The sequence below is a fragment of the Sorex fumeus genome, unplaced genomic scaffold, assembly GCF_029834395.1.
Source record: "Sorex fumeus unplaced genomic scaffold, SorFum_2.1 ptg000122l, whole genome shotgun sequence".
Taxonomy (NCBI): Eukaryota; Metazoa; Chordata; class Mammalia; order Eulipotyphla; family Soricidae; genus Sorex; species Sorex fumeus.
The window spans coordinates 8,525,330-8,547,679 of record NW_026606179.1 but is presented as its reverse complement, the minus strand read 5'-3'; the positions used below and the strand labels follow the sequence as shown (position 1 = coordinate 8,547,679).

Below are 22,350 nucleotides of genomic sequence, written 5' to 3'. Positions count from 1 at the left end.
GGGGCCCCTCTGCTCTAGCACACAGGCACCCAAAGGAGCATGCACAGAACTGGGGTGCCAGCTCCCCTCTCCTGGACCCTTCTCAGCCCTCTCCCACCCTCACCTCTTTGTTTGTCCCCCAGATTCCAGCCTGATGAGATCAGGCACTAAAGTCGGGGAAACAGGTGTGCGGAGAAGGGGGGAGGGGAGTCAGGCCTGGAAGGCCTCCCTGCATGCCCCCCACACTCCACCCACAGCTGCTTCTCCCCATCCAGCCAAGCCTGGGCCTCGATGCTGGAGTGGGCCGCCAGCCCGGGTGCGGGTTCCTGGGCTCTCCTTCCAGTGGGCCTCTTGGTGCTCCGTGGCACTGTGGTGTCCGTGTGGGGCTCTCTGCATCTCCCTTCGGTTCCTTCACTGTGCATGTCTTTCCAGTTGGGTTGGGTTTAGGGGGCCACCCCCAGCAGTGCTCAGGGGTCACTCCTGGAAGGAGCATATGGGGTGCCGGGGAATCAAACCCAGGTCAGTCGCTTGTGAGGCGCACACCTTCCCCACTGCTGTCACTCTGAGCCCTTCCACTGTCTCAGGGGTGCTGTGGTGCATCAGCAGTGTCCTGGGGCCTCTGTCGTGGACTTTCCCTCTGGGGATTCCTGGGACTCTCCTTTGCCCTCTGGTCTCCAGCTTGCCTCCCCCCCACCCCCACTCCCACCCCCGTGTCTTGCTTTTCAGCCTCGGCGTCAGCCCCAGATGGGACAGAGGAAGTGAGAACACGCACATGGAGCCTGCCCAACGTTGATGTGATGCCCCCCAGCCAGGCCCAGCCTAGCCTAGCCCAGCCCAGCCCACCCCAGCCCAGCCCAGCTCACCCCAGCCCAGCCCAGCCCAGCCCAGCCCAGCCCAGCCCAGCCCAGCCCAGCCCAGCGCCCCCCAGAGCACAGACACGGGCATGCAGCTCAGAGAGAAGTTTTATTCTGCAGGTGGTGCCCAGCCAGGCGGGCGGCAGCTCAGCCCTCAAACTTCTTCTTGCGGCCCTCCATGCCACTCAGAGCGTCGATGTTCTTGCGCCAGTCTCCCACCTCCCGGTTCTCCTGAGAGACAGGTGGGGTTTGGGATCATAAGCCCTCCCTCATCTATTCCTCGCAGCTGCCTCGCATCTGCCCTGCCAGCAGCTCTATTCTGCCTGTCCGATAGGTCTGTCTCTGAAAGGAATCTTTTTGTTTTTCTTTTTTGGTTTTGGGCCATACCTGGAGATGCTCAGGGGTTACTCCTGGTCTGCATTCAGGAATTACTCCTGCTGGAGCTTGGGAGACTATACTGGGTGCCAGGATTGAACCTGGGTTGGCTGCATGCAAGGCAAGCACCTCCCCCCTGAACTATCTCTCCAGCCCCCAGGAATGAGTCCTGTCCTCTCAATATCTTCCAACTTGCCCCATTTATTTCCTGACTCTCTCTTGCATACTTCCCGTTCTCTTCACACTCTCTCCTGCATACTTCCTGTTCTCTTCACACACTGCCTTGCAATGCACCTCCTGTCTCCCAATGCACTTCCTGTCTCCCTCATGCACTTCCTTTCTTCCTTATGCACATCCTGTCTCTCAATGTATTTCCTGCCTCCCTCATGCATTTCATTTCAGTGCACTTCCTGTCTCCCCATGCACTTCCCATCTGCTTGAAAATGTCTGTCTTACCTAACACTTGTCTTTCCCCTTCCTTCTCCTCACTTTCATGCATTCGCTCCCTCCCTGTCTCCCTGTTATACTCCTGTTCCCCCTTGTAATAGTGCTACACCCTGGAGCCCTACTTCCTGTATTCCTCACTCCATGCTACTTCCTTCTTCCTAATGATGTCCCTGTCTTCCCCATTCTACTTCCTGCCTTTCTTGTGCTTCTCCTGTGGTCCCTCCTAGACTTCCTCTTGAGAACGCTTATCAGATGCTTTTCCCTGCAACTCCAAGCATGTTTCTTCCTCTTCTTTTTTTTTCTTTTTGGGTCACACCAGGCAATGCACAGGGGTTACTCCTGGCTCATGCACTCAGGAATTACTCCTGGCAGTGCTAGGGGGACCATATGGGTTGCTGGGAATCGAACCTAGGTCGGCCGCATGCAAGGCAAACGCCCTACCCACTGTGCTATCGCTCCAGCCCACCAAGCATGCTTCTTCTGCCCTCAGGCAGGGCCATACCTACTCCCCAAAGCATCCCATTTCTGGAGCTGGCTGCACTCACCTTCTCTGTGTCCTCCTTCTTCACCTGCTTGAGGTTGGCCCGCAGGTCTAAGGACTCTTTGGGCCTGGTGCCCAGCAATGCCTGCATCATGGCGTCCGCTGAGATCCGCACCCTCCTCAGGGTGGGCCTCTTAAACTTACCCCGAAGGTCAATGACCTTCTGGGTGAGATCTGCGATCTGGGGAAGACCATGGAGGTGGTGAGACCCTGCCCCACTCTTGTACCCTAAACTCCCCCCTGAGATTCCACAGGACACTATCAGGCTTTCCCCAGCTCAGGCTCCCACCACACGGCAAAACCCAGTTCCTGGCACTGGGCCTGGCGTCTCGACCCAGCCCACACACATCTCTGCTGCCATCGCTGGCCTGGGCTCAACCAGCAGCACTCCATGCATCAGACACGTCCCAGAGGGGCACATCCTTTCCCTCAGCTCTCCCTGGGCTGCTCCTGCCCTCACACTGGGCTCCAGCATCCCAAGCACGAGCAGCTTGGAGGCACTAGCTTGAAGCCTCGCCCCACGCCCCTCTCCAGACACTGAAGGGTCCTGTATGCCCAGTGCCCCCACCTCCGAGATGTTCTTGGTGACTTTAGCCTCCACATCATAGCGCTCCTCGTCCACCTTATCCACTTGGGCATGCAGCTGCCGGCACAAGTCCTGGGAAGGAAGGTGGTGTGTGTGTGAATGGGGGACTCTGGGCCATCATCCCTCAGTCTGATGGAGGACGCTTAGAGGCAAGGAACTAACTAGGGAGGCAGAGCTGAGGGCCTAGTCAGTCCTAGGTGAAATAGACTAAGTGAAATATTTTATTTATTTAAATTATTTTTTCGCTTTGATTTTTGGGGAGGATGGTCACACTTAGTGATTCAATGGTTACTCCTGGCTGTGCACTCAGGAATTACTCCTGGCAGTGCTCAGGGGACCCATACGGGATGCTGGGGATGAACCACTGTATTATCATTCTGTCCCCAACTAAGTGAAATAGTCCCAGAAGAAATAGAAATATTACAGCAGGTAACTGCAAAAGAGGGCCAGGACTGCACGCATTTCTCAGAATTAGACTGTAGGAACGAACCTCTGCGTTTTGAGACTGGAGCCAGCTGCAGGCCCAATCCAGACCTCCTGAGCTTGGAGACTGAACCCCAAGGTTCTGAGGGGGAACGACATGCCAAGGTGGCAAAGGTACAAGAGGAGACACCTCGATTCTCGGCTGGTACCTGCAGCTCGGTGAAACCCAGCCCAGCCAGTTCCAGCGGCTGGCACCGCGCGTTCAGAGCACGCCCCTTCTCTCCCCGACGCTCCTCCACCTCACGCTCCAGCTCCTGCTTGGCAATCTGCAGCATCAGGGTCTGCCAAAGGGCACAAGTGCATCAGGTGGAGACCCCGCGGTGTCAGCCGGGGGTCCAGGTCTTCCAGGATGCAGCCCTCCATGTCCGTCATCCCACAAACTTTCTCCTCCCAATAATGGGGGACCAAGTCCCACCCCCAGGCACACGCAAATCACCATCCCAAGACATCTTGGCACCTTTCCCAGACTCATCCACACCTTTAACTGCAGTTTTCTCGAGGCGGTGATCTTAGACTTTCTCTGCAAGGAAGGGTGAGACGAAGCAAGGAGGGATCAGGGAGAAGAAGACTACAAGAGAACTATAGCCCAGGTTTTAATTTGTTAGCTTTTGTTCGGGGGCCACACCCGGTGGTGCTCAGAGCTTACCCCTGGCTCTACACGCAGGAATCACTCCTGGCGGTATTTAAGGGACCATATGGGTACTGGGGGATCCACCCCATGGGCCACGTGTAAGGCAAACACCCACTCCACTGTGCTACCCCTCCAGCCCTAAAGGCTAGAGGTGGACCGGTCTCTCTTCATGGGAGCCACACCCCACACCGGGCCACCAATCCTGGCCGCTGCCTGGCTAGGCACAGCCCATCCTCCCAGAAATCTCCATTGGCAATGGAACTCTGCCACAGGCCACTAACTCTACCCGTTAGGCCACGAACCTGTAACTCCGCCCCCTGAAGCTTGGGCCCCACCCACAAATCAGACCCCGCCCCACCCGCTGTCCCGGCTCCCCCTGCCCTCCTTCATCGGTGCAGGCTGATCCCAGGCCCAGCTGGGTTTATAAGGTGCAGGCGCATCCTTCGGCAGAGGACAGCCCCCTACCCCTGCCGCACAGGAACCAGCCTGGTAAAGGCAGGGCCGTGTCCCGAATTGAGCCAAACCGGCACTCTCCAAGCCTTATCCTGGAAGGCCCGCACACCCTGGCCCCCTGCTTGGCCTTTCTGGTCCGCAGTCCAGCCCACGAGTGCTCACCGCAACACTGCGCCTGTGGGGAGACAGGGCACTGGGTCAGAGGTGGGACGTGAGCCCACCCAGCCCTCCCAGACAGACCCTGTCTCCATAGGGCCCCACCCCAGCACCCTGTCACTGTCACTGTTCTCCCGTTGCTTATCAATTTGCCCGAGCGGACACAGTAACATCTCCATTGTGAGACGTTGTTACTGTGTTTGGCATATCGAATACATCACGGGGAACTTGCCAGGCTCTGCTATGTGAGCGAGAAACTCTTGGTAGCTTGCCGAGGCTGTCTGAGAGGGGTGGAGGAATCGAACCTGGGTCAGCCACGCTGGCAGCATGCAAGGCAAATGCCCTACTGCTGTGCTATGGCTCCAGCACCCACGATTAGCAATCCACTTCCCACCCACAGTTGCCGTGCCTGGGCCCAGGTCCCCTTTCTAAGTCACACTCACTCGTCTGCCATGCTGGGGTCGGGCCAGGAGCTGTGGAGGCAGAGAAAGGGTCAGGGGCTGTTGGGCTGTTCGCGGGGTGACCTTGGAGGTTCTGGACTTCAGTGGTCTCCTCCGGCTGCTCAAGCCTCTCTGAGGACACTAAGATAAAGAGAGGACAGAGACTAAATATACTGCAACCACCCCCCCCAGCCCGCCCCAGAAATGCGATAAAGGGGCGTGTGACGGTCCCCGGGCTGTGCTCCAGCTGGATCGTTCTCCCTCCGGAGGCCTGGAACACTGACCTGGGTGAGGAGCACTCCGACCTTGCACACCTTCACCCCTCGGACCCCAGATGTGAACCCTGCCCCTCACTAAATAGCATGCTCCGTATGACTCTCTGTTCTCTACCAACTGTCAGTTCCAGCACCCCAAGATCTGTCAGTCACTGACTTCATTGCAGGACCAGGTGGGGGTGGTCGTAGAAATCCAGAAGTCTGGTGGCCATCTCCCCTCCTGACCTCTCCTGTCCAATTCTCCTCCAGCCCCGGAGACCAGGAAGGACACTTGAACATCAGGGCATAGTGTGGGGTAAGATGTTAGCATCGCATTCAACTGCAGTGGCTGGACCCTGGTTTGAATCCTTGGCACTACAGATGGTCTCCTGAGGTCACTCCTGAGCAGAGCTCTGCTGAGTGTGCCCCCACCTCCAACAAAAGAAAAAAGACGCAGAAACACAGAAGAGGACCGCTCTCTTTACTTGGGCCACGTGGGTGCTGGCCCGAGGTGGTCTGGGCCCAATGCGACTGAGGAGAGTAAGGCTGAGAATCCCGCAGGTGGGTTCAGAATTGTGGGGGGGAGGTCCTAATTCCAGGGCCTGAAGTTAGAAGGTAGAAGAGAGGGCCCTCAGTCTCTGGGGCTCCTGTCAGGTTCTCTGGTATGAAGGTCAGACTCCCTGTGAGTGAAGCCAAACCTCAGAGGGTGAAGCCTAACTCTTAAGAGGCTGGGCCCGGCCCCCAGTGGGTGGGGTCAGGGTTCCGGGGATGGGGCCAGAGCTTCTGGGAGTGGGACCAGGACTTCTGGGGGTGGGGCCAGAGCTTCTGGGGCTGGGACCAGGACTTCTGGGGATGGGGCCAGAGCTTCTGGGGGTGGGACCAGGACTTCCGGGGGTGGGGCCAGAACTTCTGGGGGTGGAACCAGGACTGCTGGTGGCGGGGCCAGAGTTTCAGTGGGTGGGGCTAGGGCATCTGAGGGTGGATCCTGGTAAATTCCGTCCAAAGCTGAGCCCCCAGTCTTGTAGAAACGGGCGAAGGTCTCCGAGGGCGTGGTGCCAGGCTGTGCGGTGAACCCAGCTGCCTCAGCCAGCTCCGTGACCCGGGCAGAGAATGCCCTCAGTTGCTCCTGCCGCAGGTCCACCAAGTATCTGGAAAGGATGAGCAGGATGTTTGGGGTGGCTTCAGGCTCCCAGCATGAACATTGCCAGCTCTGCAGCACCCTGACTCACTGGGCTAATTCCACAACCAGATGTCCTCCAGGGGCCACGCAGACCCCGAGCTCAGGGGTGAGAAGGTGGACCATCCTGCAGAGAGAAGAGGCTTTAGGGCTGAGAGAGGAGCTTGGAGCCTTCACTCCATCTCTCAATGGGGTCTGAGCTAGGGGCTGGGTGCCTGGACTCTCCAGCTGTAGGGAGGGGGAGGCAGTCCTGCCCCCCCCCCCCCCCCCGGCCCTCTTACCCACAGGCCACGTAGAGAAGTTGGAAGCGGCTCCTGTAGCAGGTCTTGAGATGGAGGGACTGAGCTGAACCCAGGGGCAGGAAATGAACAGTGAAGGGCTCTGGGGGGCAGGCTGCAGGGAGATAGCAGAGTTAGGCAGACACGAAGGTTGCTGCTGGCAGTCTGAGGGCCTTTCTCTTTGGCAACTTCTGGGAAATTCAGAGAAGTTTAGCCCATCTGCAGGCAACCACTTTACACCCCAGGCAAGTGAAACCCAAGCGGGGATGAGTCAAGGTCTATGGCCATTGGGCATCAAGACCCAGTGGAGGGAGGAATGGCAAGAAGGCAAGGCCAGAGAGGGAAGTCGGGGTGTCTCTCTACAGAGATGATCTGGGACTGTTCTGAGCCACTCAGACTTTGGCAGGTGGGATCAGAATCCACTGCTGCACCCCATTATGGCCCTCTGAGTGACCTGAGCGCCAAGCAAGGAGTAAACCCTGAGCATTACCAGGTGTCGCCCAAAGAAACAAAACAAAATAAACTCCATTGCTGCAATCGAGAATGGCCTCAGCATTCAGAAGGGGCCCAGGAGAGGAAGAGGGCCAGACAGGAGCACACTGCAAGGTGTTCCCACACTGCACTGGGAGGGGGCCAGGGTCATGCTGCATATACAGCCTGAGGGTCACTCACCTGGGCCAGGGTCCCCTGCTCCACACTCCTGCTCAGGGTCCCCCTGGGTAGCTCTTGGGTGCTCCCGAGCGCTCACAGCGCGAAACAGCTCCATCACGTTGTGTTGGGTTATCTCACCTGCAGTCTGGCCAAGGGAAACACAATCATGCCCAGAACAAGAGCCTGAGCAGAGCCCTCTGCCAGCCAAGCCCCCACCCGCCACCCCAGAGCTGTTACCTCCCAGGAGAGCTGTATTTCCCAGCCTGTGCTGAGGAAGTATCTCTTAGGTGGAGGAGAATCACCAAAACGAGGTGCAAGGCTGGGACAGGCTGGGTCAGAGCCCAGCTCCCTAGAGCGGCCCTCACCTTTACCGGCTGCCCATTGCTGGTCTGCAGGAGGCTCTGGTCGTCTGCTTCGATGCCAAAGGCCACGAAGGGCCCTGTGACAATGTCCCCCCAATACCCGCGCGCGGCAACGCGCTCCCCCCGCTGGAAAAATCGGGAGAAAGAAGATGGGCGAGGTCACTGCTGGTGACCCAGACTGGGGGTTGGTGTCCAGCAAAAGTCCCGAAGGGCAGGGAGTGGGCACGCACATAGCTCACGAGGTGGCCAGATGCCAGGGTCCGGTTGGGCATAAGATAGGCGCCAGAGTCTCTGAGTTCAAAGGCGACACCTGTGTCCCTCCAGTGACGGTACTCACGGGTGTGGATGACTCGGGCCTGGGGGACGGAAGGAGAAACACACCACAGGTGGTCTTACCAGGAACCCTGCCAGCTACCCTGCCCAGCCGGACAGGCCCCGCCCTTCTCCAGGACAAACCACGCCTCTTCCCCGCCCCTCCTCCCTAACAGGCCCGCCCCCGCCCCGCCTCCCTTCCCACAGGCTCCGCCCTCCTCCCTCCCCGCAGGCCCTGCCCCGCCCTCACCCCGCGCTCATGCAGTTTCATGTGCAGGTCCCAGTCGCTGACGCCGCGCCGGGAGTCATAGCGGGACCCCAGGTAGTGGCGCAGTCGGGAGTCCCAGAGGCGGCCCATGGGGAAGGCCTCGGGTCCCTTCTCCCCGCCGGCCCAGAAGCGGAACACCGCCTCCAGGGCGTCGCGCTCGCGGAACTGCGGGGGCCGGGCAAGGGGAGATCACGGCGTGGTGACGGCCCCGAGAGGACAGGCCATTTCGGGTCAGGCCCGAGCGAAGCGGGAGGCTGGGGTCCCGATTCCCGGTCTCCGCCTCCCGCCGGGCTAACCTTCGGCCCTCGCGTTCCCACCCTCCCCGGGCTCCAGGGCAGAGACGGGACGAGGCCGGGCGGCGGCACCTTGAGGGCGCCCAGGCCGAGCCAGGGCATCTGCTCCGCCAGGCGGTCGGGCTCCGGGACCAGGTAACCCAGGCGCGCGGCCTGGGCGCGCACGAAGGCGGCCACCGGCGCGCGCAGGAGCGCGTTCCCCCACACCTCCAGGAAGGTCTCGGTCCTCTCTGCGGAGGGCGAGCGGGAGTGAGCGGCGCGTGACTCGGAGTCGGAGCCGGAGCCAACTCCCGCCCGCCCACCGGCCCACTGACCGGAATCCGGCGAGGAGCTTAGCCCCAGCTGGCTTCCTTTCCCTGTGCCCACTAATCAGGAACCCAGTCTCCAGCCCTATGTTTCAACTTTCTTTGCCTTATAAAGCAAAACTAGAAAGATGGAGATAGAGGCTGGAGCGTTAGTACAGCCGAGAGGGCGCTTGCCTTGCACGCGGTTTACTCGAGTTCGATCCCCGGTATCCCGTATGGTCCCCTGAGCACTGCCAGGAGTAATTCTTGAGTACAGAGCCAGGAGTGACTCCTGAGCATCGCTGGGTGTATTGCTGCCCCCAATAAAGATGGAGTTACATGGGTGTTAAATGCTAACGTGTTAAACTCCTATTTGACCTTTAGAGTCTCAGTTTGTCTCTCTCCCTTTCTCCCTCTCCTCTCTCTTCTCTCTTCTCTCTCCTCTCTCCTCTTTTCTCTCTCTCTCCCTCTCTCCCTCCCTCCTTCCCTCCCTCATTGTAGTTGTTTAAGGATCTTCCGAGGTTTGAGAGATCCTCAAAGGTAAGCTTGGTTTTAGATGTTTAAGTTTTACACAAAGAGCACTGAGAAATACTTAGAGTTCTGGATGTCCTGGATTTTGCAGCCCCACTTTTCTTTTTTATAGAGGGGGCTCACACCTCGCAATGCTCAGGGGTTACTCCTGGCTCTGCACTCAGGAGTTACTCCTGGCAGTGCTGGGGGATCATATGGGATTTTGGAGATCAAATCCAGGTTAGCCACGTGCAAGACAAGTGACCTTCCTGCTGGACTCCAGCCTCATCAAGCCACCCTTTCCTTTTCCTTTCTTTTCTTCTTTTCTTTGGGCGCAATATCCCATGGTGCTCAGGGCTTACTCCTGGTTCTGTGCTCAGGGATCACGCCTAGTGGGCTCTCAGACCATATGGAGTACTGAAGTCGAAGCTGAGCCAACTTATGCATGGCAAGTATGCTGTGCTCACTCTGGTCCCTTAGAACTCCATTTTGTGTGATTTGGTTGGGGCATCCACAATTGGACTGGGGGCGGCCAGGGACCAGCCCCAAGGTACTCAGGCCATGCTGGGCCAGGGATGGATCCAGGGCTGATGCCTGCAGGCATGTCTCCAGCTCTCTGAGCTATCCCCTGGTCTGGACCCCACTTGGTAAATGTAGCCGCTCAAGTACGTAAAGCAGTTGGTGCCACCTAGGGGCAAGCAGGAAGCAGAGCCTGATTGTGAACCTGTACCACCTGGGTCCAGACTTGGTTCTAAGTACTTAGCCCAAGCTGTTTACTGGAAGTGATCACATACTCCTCGTTTCCCTTTTCTCCTTTCTGTCACTTCCTCCAGGCAGAACTCCTGGAATTCACATCTCTAAGTGGTGAAACTTAAGGCTGAAGGACACATTGGACAAGAGGACCCCCAGGCAACTCCTCTCCACATTTGGAAGGGTTCCCTAACTCACAAGAGTTCCCTCAATCTCTTAGCATTCACTGTAGGTGGGAAGATTTTAACTTTTGCACTGTGTCTTGTGCTATTGAGACACGAGTGACTTTCCCCCTGAAATTCTTTAAATGGCTTAGGAGATGGAACATTTAACCCATTTTACAGGAGGGACAACTGAGGTTTACTCCAAGACAGACTGCCATACAAGTGAACAAGTGATAAACAGAAAGCAGTGATGCTGACGTTTCATCACACAGCAAAACGCCACAGTTCCCTACGGGATAGGGGAAGAGACTGAGGGGCGGGGGCCCACAGCACTCCAGAGCGAGCAGCTGACCTTGCAGCCCCATCTTCTCAGTTTCTTCCAGGGCCAGGCAGAAGATAAGTATATGTCGGGCCACGGCTTCCAGATTGTTCTCCAGCACATAGAACTGGAAGGCAAAGCCCAAAGACTGAGATCTGTGTTCTGTCCTGTAGGACACTCAGGACTGCTGGACCTTAGCCTTCCTTCCACTGGGCCTGGGGGGGCCTCTTTGCTTTAACAAGTCTGGACTTTCCGATCCCTCCTCCCCACCACAGCCCACCCGTTTGAAGCCAGGAGAACCCAACCCAGTCCCTTTCTCCCTTCCCAAATCATCTTCCTCCTGAACCTTGCTCTGCCCCAGAACCTCAGCTCACGTTGATCCTTCTGGAAGGCCAGAGCTCTGCCCGGGCCAGTGTCCGCAGCAGGTGCCGCCCGTCCACAGAGCCCAGAAGCAGCACATCTAGCTCGGGGGTGTAGTGCTCTGTATCAGCGCGGAAGTCTCGGTCCACAGGCGGACCTAGAGAGAGGAAGGGCAGGTTGGTCCCCGCAGGCACGCCCAGCGCGGTGAACTACAACTACCAGGAGGCTTAGAGCCCCTGGCTTCGATTCTAAAGGGAGTTGTGCCTTTATGCCTTCTGGGAAATGTAGTCCGCAGAGGCAGCGCTGACTGCCCAATGACTGTGGCGCCCCCTGCCGTTAAACCCTCAGAGAACATTAGAGCCTTTGGCTCAGGCTCCGTGGGCCACCGCCGTGTCCGGTGATCTGCGGTCTTCAGTCCTTAAAAGTTTTTTTGGGGGCGGGGGCATTCACTCACTTTCAGCTTGCAGGTCCAGCGCCGGGGACAGGCCCCACCAGGACACGGTGCCGAAGCCCATGCCCGATCCCGCTGGAGTGGTCATCACTCTGCGGGATAACACAAGCCGGAATCCCCCAAACCGAATTTTCGTCGCCTACCCCAGTCCCCTCTCCCCGCCTTGGCTCCACGTCCCTTCCCTCCCTGGGGAAACCCCTCACCTTTATCCTTCTGAAGATCTCGGGATTGGCGGGACAGGCACCCCCTCCACAGCCGCTGCCGATGGCCCCGCCCTCTTCCATCAGTCGGCCAATTGGGGTTCACGGACTGGCACGCCATGACCTAACTGACCAATAAAAGTGAGAAGTACACTACTTCTACAAACTTTTGTCCAATGGAAATGCGGAGGGGCAGTTAGGAGGCGGGCAGGAGAAGAGGGCATGTGGACGCGGTTGTTATGACGACCGAGCAGCTGTGCAAGAGGGAAGAAGTGGAGGGGATATTTTCGAGATGAGGAGATCTGGGCGGACTCAGATTCAGTCTTATAACGTGAAGAACCTAATTCATTCAAATTAATTAATTGAAATTTAAAAAACCAAATTTATTCTAATTAAATCCCCCGTTCAAAGGATAGACCTGTTTCTCCATACCAGGTGGGGACCAGCCTTTTGCGAGTGCCATCTAGAACTGGAAAATGGTGTTAAAATTTCAGGATTTGAGACCTGACTGTCACACATAGTCATTGCTTTAACTGATTTTGAGTTTTTACGGGATTCATGACTAAACATAAAATTCCTACTAAATAAATTTAATTAAAATAAAATTAAAAGTTATCACTCAAAACTTATCCTTTCCCCACTATTTTATTATTATAAAATTATTAAAAGGTATTTACAGTCATTATATTTGTCTGGAATAAATCCTATTTTAATGCAATAGCTTAGAAAATGAATCATGGGTGAGAGCAATAGTACAGTGGGTAGGACCTTGCATACAACCAACATGGAATTGGTCCTTGGCACCCCATATGATTCTCTGTGCACTGCCACAGGAGTAATTCTTTTTTGCAGTGTGTTGTGGTGGGGACCATACTCAGTGATGCTCAAGAATTACTCCTGATGCACCCAGGAATCCTGTTAGAGCTTGGGGGACGATATGGGATGCTAAGGATCAAAACTGGTTTTATGTCCCAAGCGTCCAACGCACTGTGTTCTCTCTTTGGCCTCTTCCAGGAGTAATTCCTGACTGCAGAGCAAGGAGTAATCCCGAACACCACCAGGATTGATCCCTGAGTGCAGAGCCAGTAATAATCCCTGCGCATCACCAGGTGTGGCCCAAAATCCAAAAATAAATAAAGAGTAGGGTCCGGTTACACCTTTCAATCTTTTTGTTGAGGCACAGAACCAGGACCCCTGGTGTCATCAGAAAAATCAGAACAGATTCAGTACCAGGATTCAGAGACAGATTCCTGTCTGTATAACAGTGAGCACATTCTATGAACCTAAATTCCTCATGTGTTAAGTAGTAATAGTCGTGTCAACATCGTGTATGACTGTGAAGATTATTAGTAATTGTAATAGCTCACAGAACTTTCCTTCTAAACTCTCTCTGCTCCTCACTCATGCATGGGAAGTTACCAAATTCCTTTGGAGGATATTTGGATAATCTCATGAATGTTGCAATGTGTTTCACTGATCTAGTTTCCTTTTTCCTATTGGCTACCAGAAAGTTCAGGGACCGATTTGTTTTGTTTTGTTTCAGGGGTATCACCCCAGAGGTACTCAAGGCCCACTCCTAGCAGCACACTGTTTAGGGATTGTTCCTGGCAGTGCTCTGGGAACTGTATGTGATACTGGGATCGTCACTGCTACAGCCAAGACAAGTCTCCCTGGCCCACATGGGGGTGCTTTTGCTTAATTTTCTGCTTAGCCCACTGTGTGCAGAACGTTCCTGGTCCTGAGCCTCTTTGGTGAGACAGGAAGCTGCATGTCTACTTCGCTTCCTTAGATCACTCACTTGAAGGTCAGAGTCTAGTTGGCATCAGTTTGGGATTCCCAAAAGAAGCAGACATGCAGACCTTCTCAAAGAGTACAAAATGGATGATGGAAGGACGAAGAAATGGAAAATAAGTAGGAATGTCTCTATAGCTTATGGGTGCAGGAGTGGGTAAATTTGTGGCTAAGTGGATTTTCATTTTAATCCTCAGAGGAGGGCCAAGATAGCACAATGGAGAGGGTGCTTGCCCTGCATGCAGCTGGCTTGGGTTTGATCCCCCACATCCCATATGTCCCCTGAGTCCTGCCAGGAGTAATTTCTGAGCATCATCAGGTATGTAACAGCCCCCAAATAATCCTCCTAAGGAAACACAGTAGGGATTGTTGTGGTACTTGTTTTGCAGTATAGGGGTCACCCCAGGTCCTTGCAGACGCAAAGTGGGTGTTATTATTATCACATTGTTTTCAGATGAGGAAAGTGAGGGTGAATAAGCAAGGGAATAAAAGGGTGGGAAAGTGGCTGGACAGACTGGCATAGCCCGTAGTGCAGCCCCATTTCACCTTCTGTAATTTCACTCTAATTAGGCCCCCCACTTGTTTCTCAGCCCCCGCACCCCCACACCAGTGAAGAACAAGGGGACCAGACCACCAAGTTGTTGAGTATTTATTTGGGTCCTAGGAGCAGTGCAGGAGATGGGGCCAGAGCAGGGATCCTGGGGAGTCTGAGGGGCCCTGGAGGAAAGGGATGCTGGGCAGGGTCCTGATTGTCAAAGCAGGGGGCACCCTAGGGGAATGTGGGGACTGGCAGCTTCCCCCCAAGGGTCCCTGGGTCTTCTGGGCAAATGTGTGCTGTGGAGTTGGCAAGTTCTGATGATTGGCAATGGTGGGTCTGATGGCTGGTCAGAGGTGTGGGCAGGGCTTTGAGGCCAGAGGCTGGGGCAGGCCTGGGTGTGCCACGGGAGCCCAGTCCCAGGAGGACTCATGGCAGGAGGGCAAGATCAGGGTGCGGACAGTGGCCTGACCCGGTCAGGGGGGCGCAGCGAGTGCCACTGAGCAATGGGCCGCCGCGGGCTGGCCAGCATGTCTGTCCAATGCCGCAGCCCAGCCCCGCCCGCCATCGCCCCCACGGCCACTCTCCCGATGGCCTCGTTCTTGCCCAGCTTGTCATAGTCCAGCACAGTTAGCTCCACCTGCACTTTCTGGGGCAGAAGAGGTAGAGGAGACAGGAGTTAGGGGTGAGGGCACACACGGAACCACACCCACAGATCCCTCCTCTGACAGGATTCAGAGGGGTTGGGCTAGACCCCGGGCCGGGGCTAGACCCTGGGGCCCTGTGCCGAGCACCCTCACTGAGGCCACCACAGGCCTCATAAACGTGTCAAGGGATCTCCAGGTCTCTTAAGTGGGGGACCAGCCAGCTGGTGAGGCCTGTTCCTGGAAGGTAGGAGAAATGTCTCCTTTTCCTAAGCCAGGGTTGGGGTGGGATGGGCAGAGCATCCTGGACCGAGCAGAGTCAGTTCTCAGGACGTGCCTTCTAGGGGTTGCCTGGGAGCAGCACTTCTGCTGTCCACCAGGTGCCATGGGTCGGCAGAGGCCAAGGGCAGACCTGGGCTTACCTGAACCTGGTCACAGGGCACCTCAAAGCTAAAGGCCTCATTGTAATAGGGGTTCAGAGTGTTCTTCTTAATGGTCGTCTTCTTCTTCCGCACCTTTTTACCGCCCTGCAGCAGGTGGACCTTGACGTAGGGGTCTGGGGAGAGGGAGAAGGGTCTTGACACCCCCACACCAGTGGGGGCACCAGGCCATACCATATGGAGACACGTGCTCCTCTGGGGTTTCATTTCTTGGTTGTGCCCAAGTCAACTTGTATCATCTTAGTGGCCAGCCGGGGCCACTCTTAGAGAAAGGACCTTGCACGCCAGAAACTTCCAGCCCCTCAGCTACGAGCACCCCCCAGTCACAGCCTCCCTCCCACATACCTGAGAGCCCGCCGACGTCCATCTTCTTCAGGTTTTTTGCCTCTAGGACAATGACGGTGAGCTTCCCAGCCGTGGGGACATAGCGGAGGGAAAAGCAGATATCCCCCAACTTCTCCTCCTACAGTGAGACAAGGGGGACCCAATACCAGAGGGCTCATCTCACAGCCTCGTCATCTCTGTCCTCCTTCCTTCCCTCCCCCACTCCCCCGCAGGGAAGGGCCCAGAGAGGGAAGTGCAGGCAGCAGGACCAACCAAGTGGGGTGGGGGGATGCAAACCAACCAGGGAGAGCTCTGGGGGCCGCCCCCACAGGGATGGGGGGTGTATCAGAGGATCTAACTGGCCAGGCTGGTGGGGGCAGGCCCGGGGACATGGCTTCATGCTGGCCCTGCTCTCACCTCCTCGCCAGGCGCTGCCTGAAGGTCCCGCCAGGACAGCACCGGCCGTCCCAGGTCCACCGAGCTCATAGGAACCCGCACCTCGCCAATGGCATCGTTGCGGGAGAAGCGGTCAAAGTCATACACTGCCATGACCAGTACCCTGCCCCCCAGCTCCACGTAGGGAACCTGGTGGGCAGGGCACAGAGAACAGAAGTCTGGAGGTGGCAGGTGTCCAGAGGAGCTGCTGAGTCTGCAGAACGCAAATGGGATAGCCGAGGCCCAGGAGCACAGCCCAGGGGTCATAGTGGCCTAAGGTGACAACCCAGGCTCCAGTGTGCCTGTCCTAGAGGTGGTGGTGGATGCTGAGCTCTGGCTGCCCTCGGGAAAGGCCGAAGGGTCCATCCTGAGAGTGCCAGGAACTGGGGCCCACGCATGGGGCTCACCTTGAAGGCGAAGGTCTCCGCAAAGTGCGGGTTCAGTGTCTGCCGATGCACCCTGGTCTCATAGCGCCTCCTCTTGTCAGGCAGCAGGTAGACCAGGACGTAGGGATCAGACGAGCCGCCCAGGTCCAAGGCTGCCAGGCCCTCCGCTTGTAGGATGCCCACTAGCAGCTGGACAATGGTGGAGGGCTAGGCTTAGCTTCCCCGGGAGGAAGGGGTTGCAACCACGTGGACTCCCCATTCAAAACCCCCTGCACACCCACCTGGCCGCTCTGGAAATCATAATCCAGTGAGTACTGGAGCCGCCCTAGCGCATGCTTCTCTGCGGCTGGCTGTCCTGACCCCAGCGGTGCCGGATCCAGCTCCTCCACTTCCGGCTGCACCTTGGAGAGCCAGAGGGAAGGGCAAGTGAGAATTCTTCAGGCCCAGAAGCCAGGGGAGGCTCAGGACCCTCAGCAGCACCTGAACTCTGTCTGCCACAGGCCCAGACCTAGCAGAACAACGTGGGCTGTGCCTGCTGATGAATTGGTGATGTTTTCCACCAACAGGGGTTACCCCTGACAATACACTGTGGGTTGTGCCTGTCAGTGAGGAGGGAGGCAGCGTGGGCCTGGGCCAGTCATACCTTGTCTATGTAGCTCAGGCCCAGCTCCTTCACTTCCTGGAGGTGGACCTGTGCTTGGGCTGGACTCTTCTTCGCCATCCGCCTCCCACATCGCCTCCGGTAGAGACAAAAACAGCAGCTGAAGACCACGAAGGCTGAAAGCAGTGTGATGGTGGCCAGGGCCCAGACAGGCACTGCAGAGAGCAGGGGACAGCAGATACTGAAGCCTTGGAGCAGCGTGGGGCTGCCTGCGCCCAGGGGACCCATGAGAGCTGGCATCCTGACCTTGCTCTCTCCTCCAGCCACTCCCCGTCATTTGATTTCATGCATTCTAGTCAACAGGTCTCACCTACAAGGCATTTTGGTGCACCCCGCTGATTTCTACTCAGCCCCTGATGCTTTTACAGTCCTATCCATCCTGGGGCTCAGTTTCCTCCCCAGAGGAGGGTTTGCTGGGCACCCAGGTTCCATTCCATCCCCCTTGATGACTTTCTTATGTGTGTGCTTTATTACTTTTTTGTGTGTGTGTGTTTGACCTACACACCCGGTGATGCTCAGGGATTACTCCTGGCTCTGCACTCAGGAATCACTCCTGGCGGTGCTTGGGGACCATAAGAGATGCTAAAGATGGAACCTGGGTCGACCAAGTGCAAGGCAAATGATTTCCCCGATGTACAATCGCTCTGGGCCCCAATTCTTTGGGTAAATACGTTCCTTTTTCATTTCTTTGGAATTCCAGCCGGGATCACCACTCTTTCCCAGCTTTCAGCTCGCCAGCCTGAGTCCACCTGTCCTGACACCGCCCCCTGGTTCCTGGGCAGAACTTGCCAGCTCTGCACCCAGGTCTTGCTCACCAGGGTCATGGCTGATGCGACTGGAGTCTGGAGGGGTGTCGGGCGCTGGAGGCCGAGCGGTTGGAGGCTCCGGGAACATGGCAACGGTCTCTTAGGCTCCTTTCTGGGGAGGCACCCAAACACAACAGCCCCCCCACGCCCACCCGTGCTTCCATTGAGGCCGCTGCACAAAGAACTCCAAGTCCCATGGGCAAGCGGGGTCGGCCCGTACGGGGATGACGGGATGAGCCGTCGCGAGGCATGTCGGGGATTGTAGTTTCAGCCTCTCATGCAAGCAGCGCGGACGCAGGGGCCGGGCTCCCGGACCTGGTTCCATCTTGAAGGGACGCCCTGCCCCTCCAAGGCTCCCGCAACAATCCAGCGGATTCGGCCCCGCTCCCGAGTCCGACCCGCAGGGTCAGAGGCAGGAGTGGGAGCGGGCGAGTGTGGGAACGGCGCGCCGGGTTGCTCAGGGCAACCGCGGGTGGAAGTAGCGCTGGTTGCCCGGGAACGGCGGTTGCCACGACGACGGGCAGGTCGTCCAGGGCAAGACTCAGGCTCCGCCCCACGGGGCCGGGGACCCCAGATCCCACGTTCCGCCCAAGCCAGGCTCAGGCCGGGTGGCTGTTTCCGTCCAACTGCGCGCACAGCTGAGTCCTCTCTCCACCTCTAGGCGCGCGCAGAAGCTCGGGCTCCCCCAGCCCTTCGCCGGGAATGGCGGCGAGCGGGGGTGTGGGTGTTCCCTCCCGCATCCCGAGCTCTTAGCGCTGCCGTCCTCACGACCCCGTGCTCTCCCCCTCGTCTGTGCGCCCCAGGCGTGGTTCTCCCTGGCCTATCGGTCGCCCCGTGCCCCCCTAGCCTCCCGTTCCCGGCTCTCGCACCTTCCCGGTGGTCTCTGGCTCTCTCCGCCTGCCCGTCCCCCTCCCCGTCTGGCTCTTTGTCTCCAAGACTATTTCTGAATCCGCCGTTTCCGGCTCCGGCCCTCCCACTCGCTCTGTCGGTGCGCCCGGGTCCCCACTCCAAACCCCACCCCGTGCCCCGTCTCCCTGGGGATGGATGAGATGGGGCTCAGGAAAGGGTCCTTGCAGCTCCTACCTGCTCGGCAGCTCCTCCTGAGCCTCCGCGGAGACCCAGAGGCCCCGCCCCGCCGGACCCCACCCCCGCCCCGGCGGCGACTCTGTCCCAGGTGCCGCTGGCTGGGTGGACGCGGGACGCTGCCCACGCGGATCTGGCACCGAGCGCGGGTCGCTATCCCCGGTGCTGAGCGTGGTGTCCCGTTCGGGGCCGCTGTCTCCGGTGCTGAGCGCGGAGCTCGTGGAGGTGGGGGGCACGTGTGTGTAGACGTGCGTGTATGTGCGTGTATATGCGTGTGTCTTTGTATGTGAAAACGCGCGTGCGTGTTTAGTTCCCTGTCAGTGGAACATCCCGCTCCGCCCTGCGTCCTGCCTTCCGTCAAATCGCCAAGGCACCCGTGGATATTTATCCTGGCTCCCCAGGATTTCCTTTTCTTTTCTCTTTTTGTTCTGGGGTCTCACTTGGCGGTGCTCAAGGAGAACTCCTGGTTCTGATTCAGGACTCACTCCTGGAGGGCTTTGGGGACTATGTGAGTACCAGGGATGGAACCTGGGCCAGCTGTGTGCAAGGCAAGCACCCTACTCTCTGTGCTACTGCTCCGGTTTCTCCCCAGGATTTCCTGCCTTCTGTTCCAACCATCTGGCATTCAGCCTTCTTCCACAGACTGGGGCAGCAGCATACACAGTCTTCAGATAGAAACACTTCTGCCAAACATGAACTATCCTGGCCCTAAGAGGACCCCCAGCATCCTAATGAGAGACATCACCCCTTCTTAACCCACGCTGAGTTCTGAAACCAGACTCCCTGTGCCTAGACCAGGACACAAGTGGCCATGTCCCTAGGATTTGGAGATGCAAATGGGCGTTTTTCAGAAGCAAAAATGTGGGTGTCTCTACTTTCCTCCCTGAGACTTTTGCCTCAGCCCCAAACATCAGGCACCCACCTCTATCCCAATGCTATTTCTGGTCCAGAAACTCACTGGCACAAATGTCTCTGGAAGGAGGGTGATTTAATAAATTACTGGATAGAAGGGCAATATATGTACAGGCTTCAGGGTGCAAGGAGCCCCAGATCCTCAAAAAGTGATTTAGTTTCTTAAGTATATGGAGGGCTGCATCTGGACTGTCCCTGCTTCTCAATCAGCCAGAATTGTGAACCCTCATTCCTGCTTCCTCAGACAGCAGTTCCTTCCTGGAGACCCTGAGGCTAGGCCACTCCCACCCCCAACACCACCATCTCCCACAAAGAACTAGGAAGTGCAGTGATTGTCTTGAAACCTTCAGGGACCCAGGATCCAGGCTCAGGTGGGTTCCTGGGGACAGCCCACACACCCAGACTCCTCAGGGAGCCGAGTTCCCTGCAGGGCCTCACAGTGTGGCCCTGGTGCCAGGGGCCCGGGAATCTGGGAGGAAGCAGAGTCTGTGTGTAGCTGGGCGGGGTTTCAGCTCTGCTCTCCATGGGCTACATGGCACCCATATTCTCATAGATTGTAACGTTCTCATACAAGGCCTCGTCCTCGGCAGGGTTGGGCGAAGACTGTTCGAGGTAGCGCAGGATGCACTGGTGCAGGAACACATACTGGGCCTGCGGGTTGCAAGGCGGGCAGTGGTGAGTGTGTGGAGGGGCCCAGCTCTGCCCCAGCCCACCTGGGCCCTCTCACCTCAGTCTGCACCATCAGCGGCCGGCTTCCCCTCATCTTCTTCACATACCAGAAGGGCCCCACGCAACCCTCAAGCTCCAGCTGCCGCAGGAGGACATCCAGAGCAATGAAGGTGCCTGTGCGGCCCACACCAGCACTGGGTGGGGACAGGAAGGGGTCAGTTAGGGATCCTGAGGATGGGGTGAGGTCCTTACCTAGGAACTTAGGCTACTGGACATTTACTCCAGGCTTCCCTGGAAACATGGTTTTCACCAAACTGGCACACGCTGCGCAGTGAGTGGCTTGTCCCTCCCCTGGGAGGCCTTTAATGGCACTGGGCGGCCAAACTCAGCAGTGCCTAGAGCTGACTCCTGGTGAGTTCAACAGACAGTATAAGGTGCCGGTCATGAGGTGCATGCAAGGCACACTTGCCCCCCTACCTGTCTTTCGTTCCTCTTCATAGCAGGTTTTGCTCTCAGGTGATTTTACAATAGGGGGACACACGGAGCATATGAAATACATTTCGGTGACTTCAGTGAGACTGGTGGACACCAGAAGGTTGTTCAAAATGAATTTTGGGGAGACACCAGTTGTATGTAGCATAGGGTTAAGGGGCGTGCCTCAGCAGTCACAAACCTAATTTGATCCCCGACACCACCTGGTCCCCTGAAAACAGACAGGTTTAGTCCTGGTAGCCCCTGAATCCCACGGGGCTTCCCGGGTAAAGGCGGGCACCACATGGCCCAGGCAGCACCAGAGCCTCATATCTTGCATTGAACCACCAGCTACTTGACCGACAATCACTGGAAATGGCCCCCAGGCCTCCAGAGAACTGCTCTGGAAACACCCAGAGCTCCCCAAATCTCATGTGTGGGCCAGGGATGTAGCTCAAGCGGGAACATATGCCTAGCATGCGTGAGACCCTGAGTTACATTCTATGACTCCTTGACCCCAAGGACTATAGAGAATGACCCCCACAAAACAGTAACTAAACTCCTGAATATCAAAGGAAAGTCATGGGGGTTGGAGTGATAGAACAGTAGGGAGGGTGTTTTCCTGGCACATTGCTATCCCAGGTTCCATGCCCAGCACCCCATATGATCCTCCAAGCCCTGCCAGGAGAGAGCCCTGAGCACTGCCAGGCTGCTGGGTTGGGGGGGAAAAAGTCAGATGGATTTACAGCTGCAAAGCAGGGGAGGATACTCCTGCCCCCCTCACCCTGTGCCCTCAGCTGTGATGACAAATGGCCCAGCCTGGACTTCTATCACCTCTCCACCCCTTCCCCACCTACAATGTGGACCTCTAGCCAGTCCATCTGCAGTCTCTCATTATTCTTGGTAATGTCAACTTTTCAGGTTTTTTTTAGTGGGGAGCCCACATCGTGCAGTGCTCAGCAGATACTCCTGGCTCTGTGCACTGGGATCACTCCTGGCAGGCTCAGGGATCAAACCAAGGGTTGGCCGTGTACAAGGCAAGAAAGCTCTGGTCCAGGAAAACTCAACTTTCAGCGAAGCGATCGGGATTGCTAGAGTGAAGGAAGGGACTATGCAAGTACCATTCAGTGCTCCTCCGTATTCAGAAGCGGCAGTGGGCCCAAGTGGGTCGAGGACCTGGCCCAGCACATTGCCTGAGTGGCTGAGTGGCAACCCACACAGGAGCCGTCGCACAGTGGGGAGGGCGCCAGCTCTGCGCATGACTCACCTGGGCTTTATCCCCACCGCAGCACCCCATATGGCCCCTCGAACCCTGCCAGAAGTGATCCCTGTGTCCAGACCAGGGGTCAGCCCTGTGCATGGCTGGGAGGACCCAAAAACAAAACCAAAACAATCATTCCCAAGAGGTGCTTTCATTTTGATTGTGTTTGTTTTGGGGCCAGACCAGTGGTACTCAGAGTTTATTCCTGGCTCTGCACTCAGGAATTACTCATGGTGGTGCTCAGGGGACCATACAGGGTGCTGCAAATTGAACCCGGTCGACCTCGGGCAGGGCATTTAAATGCCACACCTACTGCATTGGCACTCCAGACCCGTTTTTTTTTTTAAACATAAG

The 22,350-nt window shown here is 57.0% G+C and overlaps 3 protein-coding genes across 4 annotated transcripts; all 3 read right to left on the bottom strand.

The window, feature by feature from the left end:
- Window positions 1-923: 923 nt before the first annotated feature.
- Window positions 924-5,088, bottom strand: TNNI3 (troponin I3, cardiac type). Its single transcript, XM_056135813.1, has 7 exons — window positions 4,949-5,088; window positions 4,512-4,524; window positions 3,744-3,785; window positions 3,415-3,546; window positions 2,765-2,854; window positions 2,201-2,377; window positions 924-1,064 (listed from the first exon to the last, which is right to left on the bottom strand). Exons 1-7 carry the CDS (start codon window positions 4,957-4,959, stop codon window positions 981-983), a joined length of 549 nt encoding a protein of 182 aa, XP_055991788.1. The 5' UTR covers window positions 4,960-5,088; the 3' UTR covers window positions 924-980.
- Window positions 5,089-5,953: 865 nt separating this feature from the next.
- On the bottom strand, window positions 5,954-11,466 carry DNAAF3 (dynein axonemal assembly factor 3). The gene is made up of 11 exons (XM_056137224.1): window positions 11,382-11,466; window positions 10,942-11,084; window positions 10,601-10,694; window positions 8,613-8,770; window positions 8,230-8,412; window positions 7,898-8,023; window positions 7,671-7,793; window positions 7,327-7,450; window positions 6,658-6,769; window positions 6,429-6,503; window positions 5,954-6,347 (listed from the first exon to the last, which is right to left on the bottom strand). The coding sequence occupies exons 1-11, from the start codon at window positions 11,464-11,466 to the stop codon at window positions 5,954-5,956; spliced, it is 1,617 nt and encodes a 538-aa protein (XP_055993199.1).
- Window positions 11,467-14,294: 2,828 nt separating this feature from the next.
- On the bottom strand, window positions 14,295-18,702 carry SYT5 (synaptotagmin 5). Of its 2 annotated transcripts, XM_056135791.1 has the most exons (9): window positions 18,684-18,702; window positions 17,610-17,712; window positions 16,777-16,949; window positions 16,415-16,534; window positions 16,155-16,322; window positions 15,730-15,897; window positions 15,334-15,451; window positions 14,971-15,104; window positions 14,295-14,553 (listed from the first exon to the last, which is right to left on the bottom strand). In XM_056135791.1, exons 2-9 carry the CDS (start codon window positions 17,686-17,688, stop codon window positions 14,353-14,355), a joined length of 1,161 nt encoding a protein of 386 aa, XP_055991766.1. In that variant the 5' UTR covers window positions 17,689-17,712; window positions 18,684-18,702; the 3' UTR covers window positions 14,295-14,352. The 2 variants fall into 2 exon arrangements, with proteins under 2 accessions (XP_055991766.1, XP_055991765.1); XM_056135790.1 differs by lacking the exon at window positions 18,684-18,702 and having other exon boundaries at window positions 17,610-17,756.
- Between the last annotated feature and the right edge of the window lie 3,648 nt (window positions 18,703-22,350).

Excerpts from the sequence above, each read along its gene's own strand:
- TNNI3 (XM_056135813.1), bottom strand. Across the intron at positions 2,855-3,414 it reads TGGGTTTCACCGAGCTGCAG|GACTTGTGCCGGCAGCTGCA; the intron begins GTACCAGCCGAG and ends CTTCCTTCCCAG. Across the intron at positions 2,378-2,764 it reads TCACCAAGAACATCTCGGAG|ATCGCAGATCTCACCCAGAA; the intron begins GTGGGGGCACTG and ends GGTCTTCCCCAG.
- DNAAF3 (XM_056137224.1), bottom strand. The coding sequence starts at position 11,466 with ATGACCACTCCAGCGGGATCGGGCATGGGCTTCGGCACCGTGTCCTGG. Across the intron at positions 8,024-8,229 it reads TGAAACTGCATGAGCGCGGG|GCCCGAGTCATCCACACCCG; the intron begins GTGAGGGCGGGG and ends TCCGTCCCCCAG. Across the intron at positions 6,348-6,428 it reads CTGGTTGTGGAATTAGCCCA|ATACTTGGTGGACCTGCGGC; the intron begins GTGAGTCAGGGT and ends CATCCTTTCCAG.
- SYT5 (XM_056135791.1), bottom strand. The coding sequence starts at position 17,688 with ATGTTCCCGGAGCCTCCAACCGCTCGGCCTCCAGCGCCCGACACCCCT. Across the intron at positions 16,950-17,609 it reads TCGCATCAGCCATGACCCTG|TGCCTGTCTGGGCCCTGGCC; the intron begins GTGAGCAAGACC and ends TGCTCTCTGCAG. Across the intron at positions 15,452-15,729 it reads AGGCAGCGCCTGGCGAGGAG|GAGGAGAAGTTGGGGGATAT; the intron begins GTGAGAGCAGGG and ends GTCTCACTGTAG.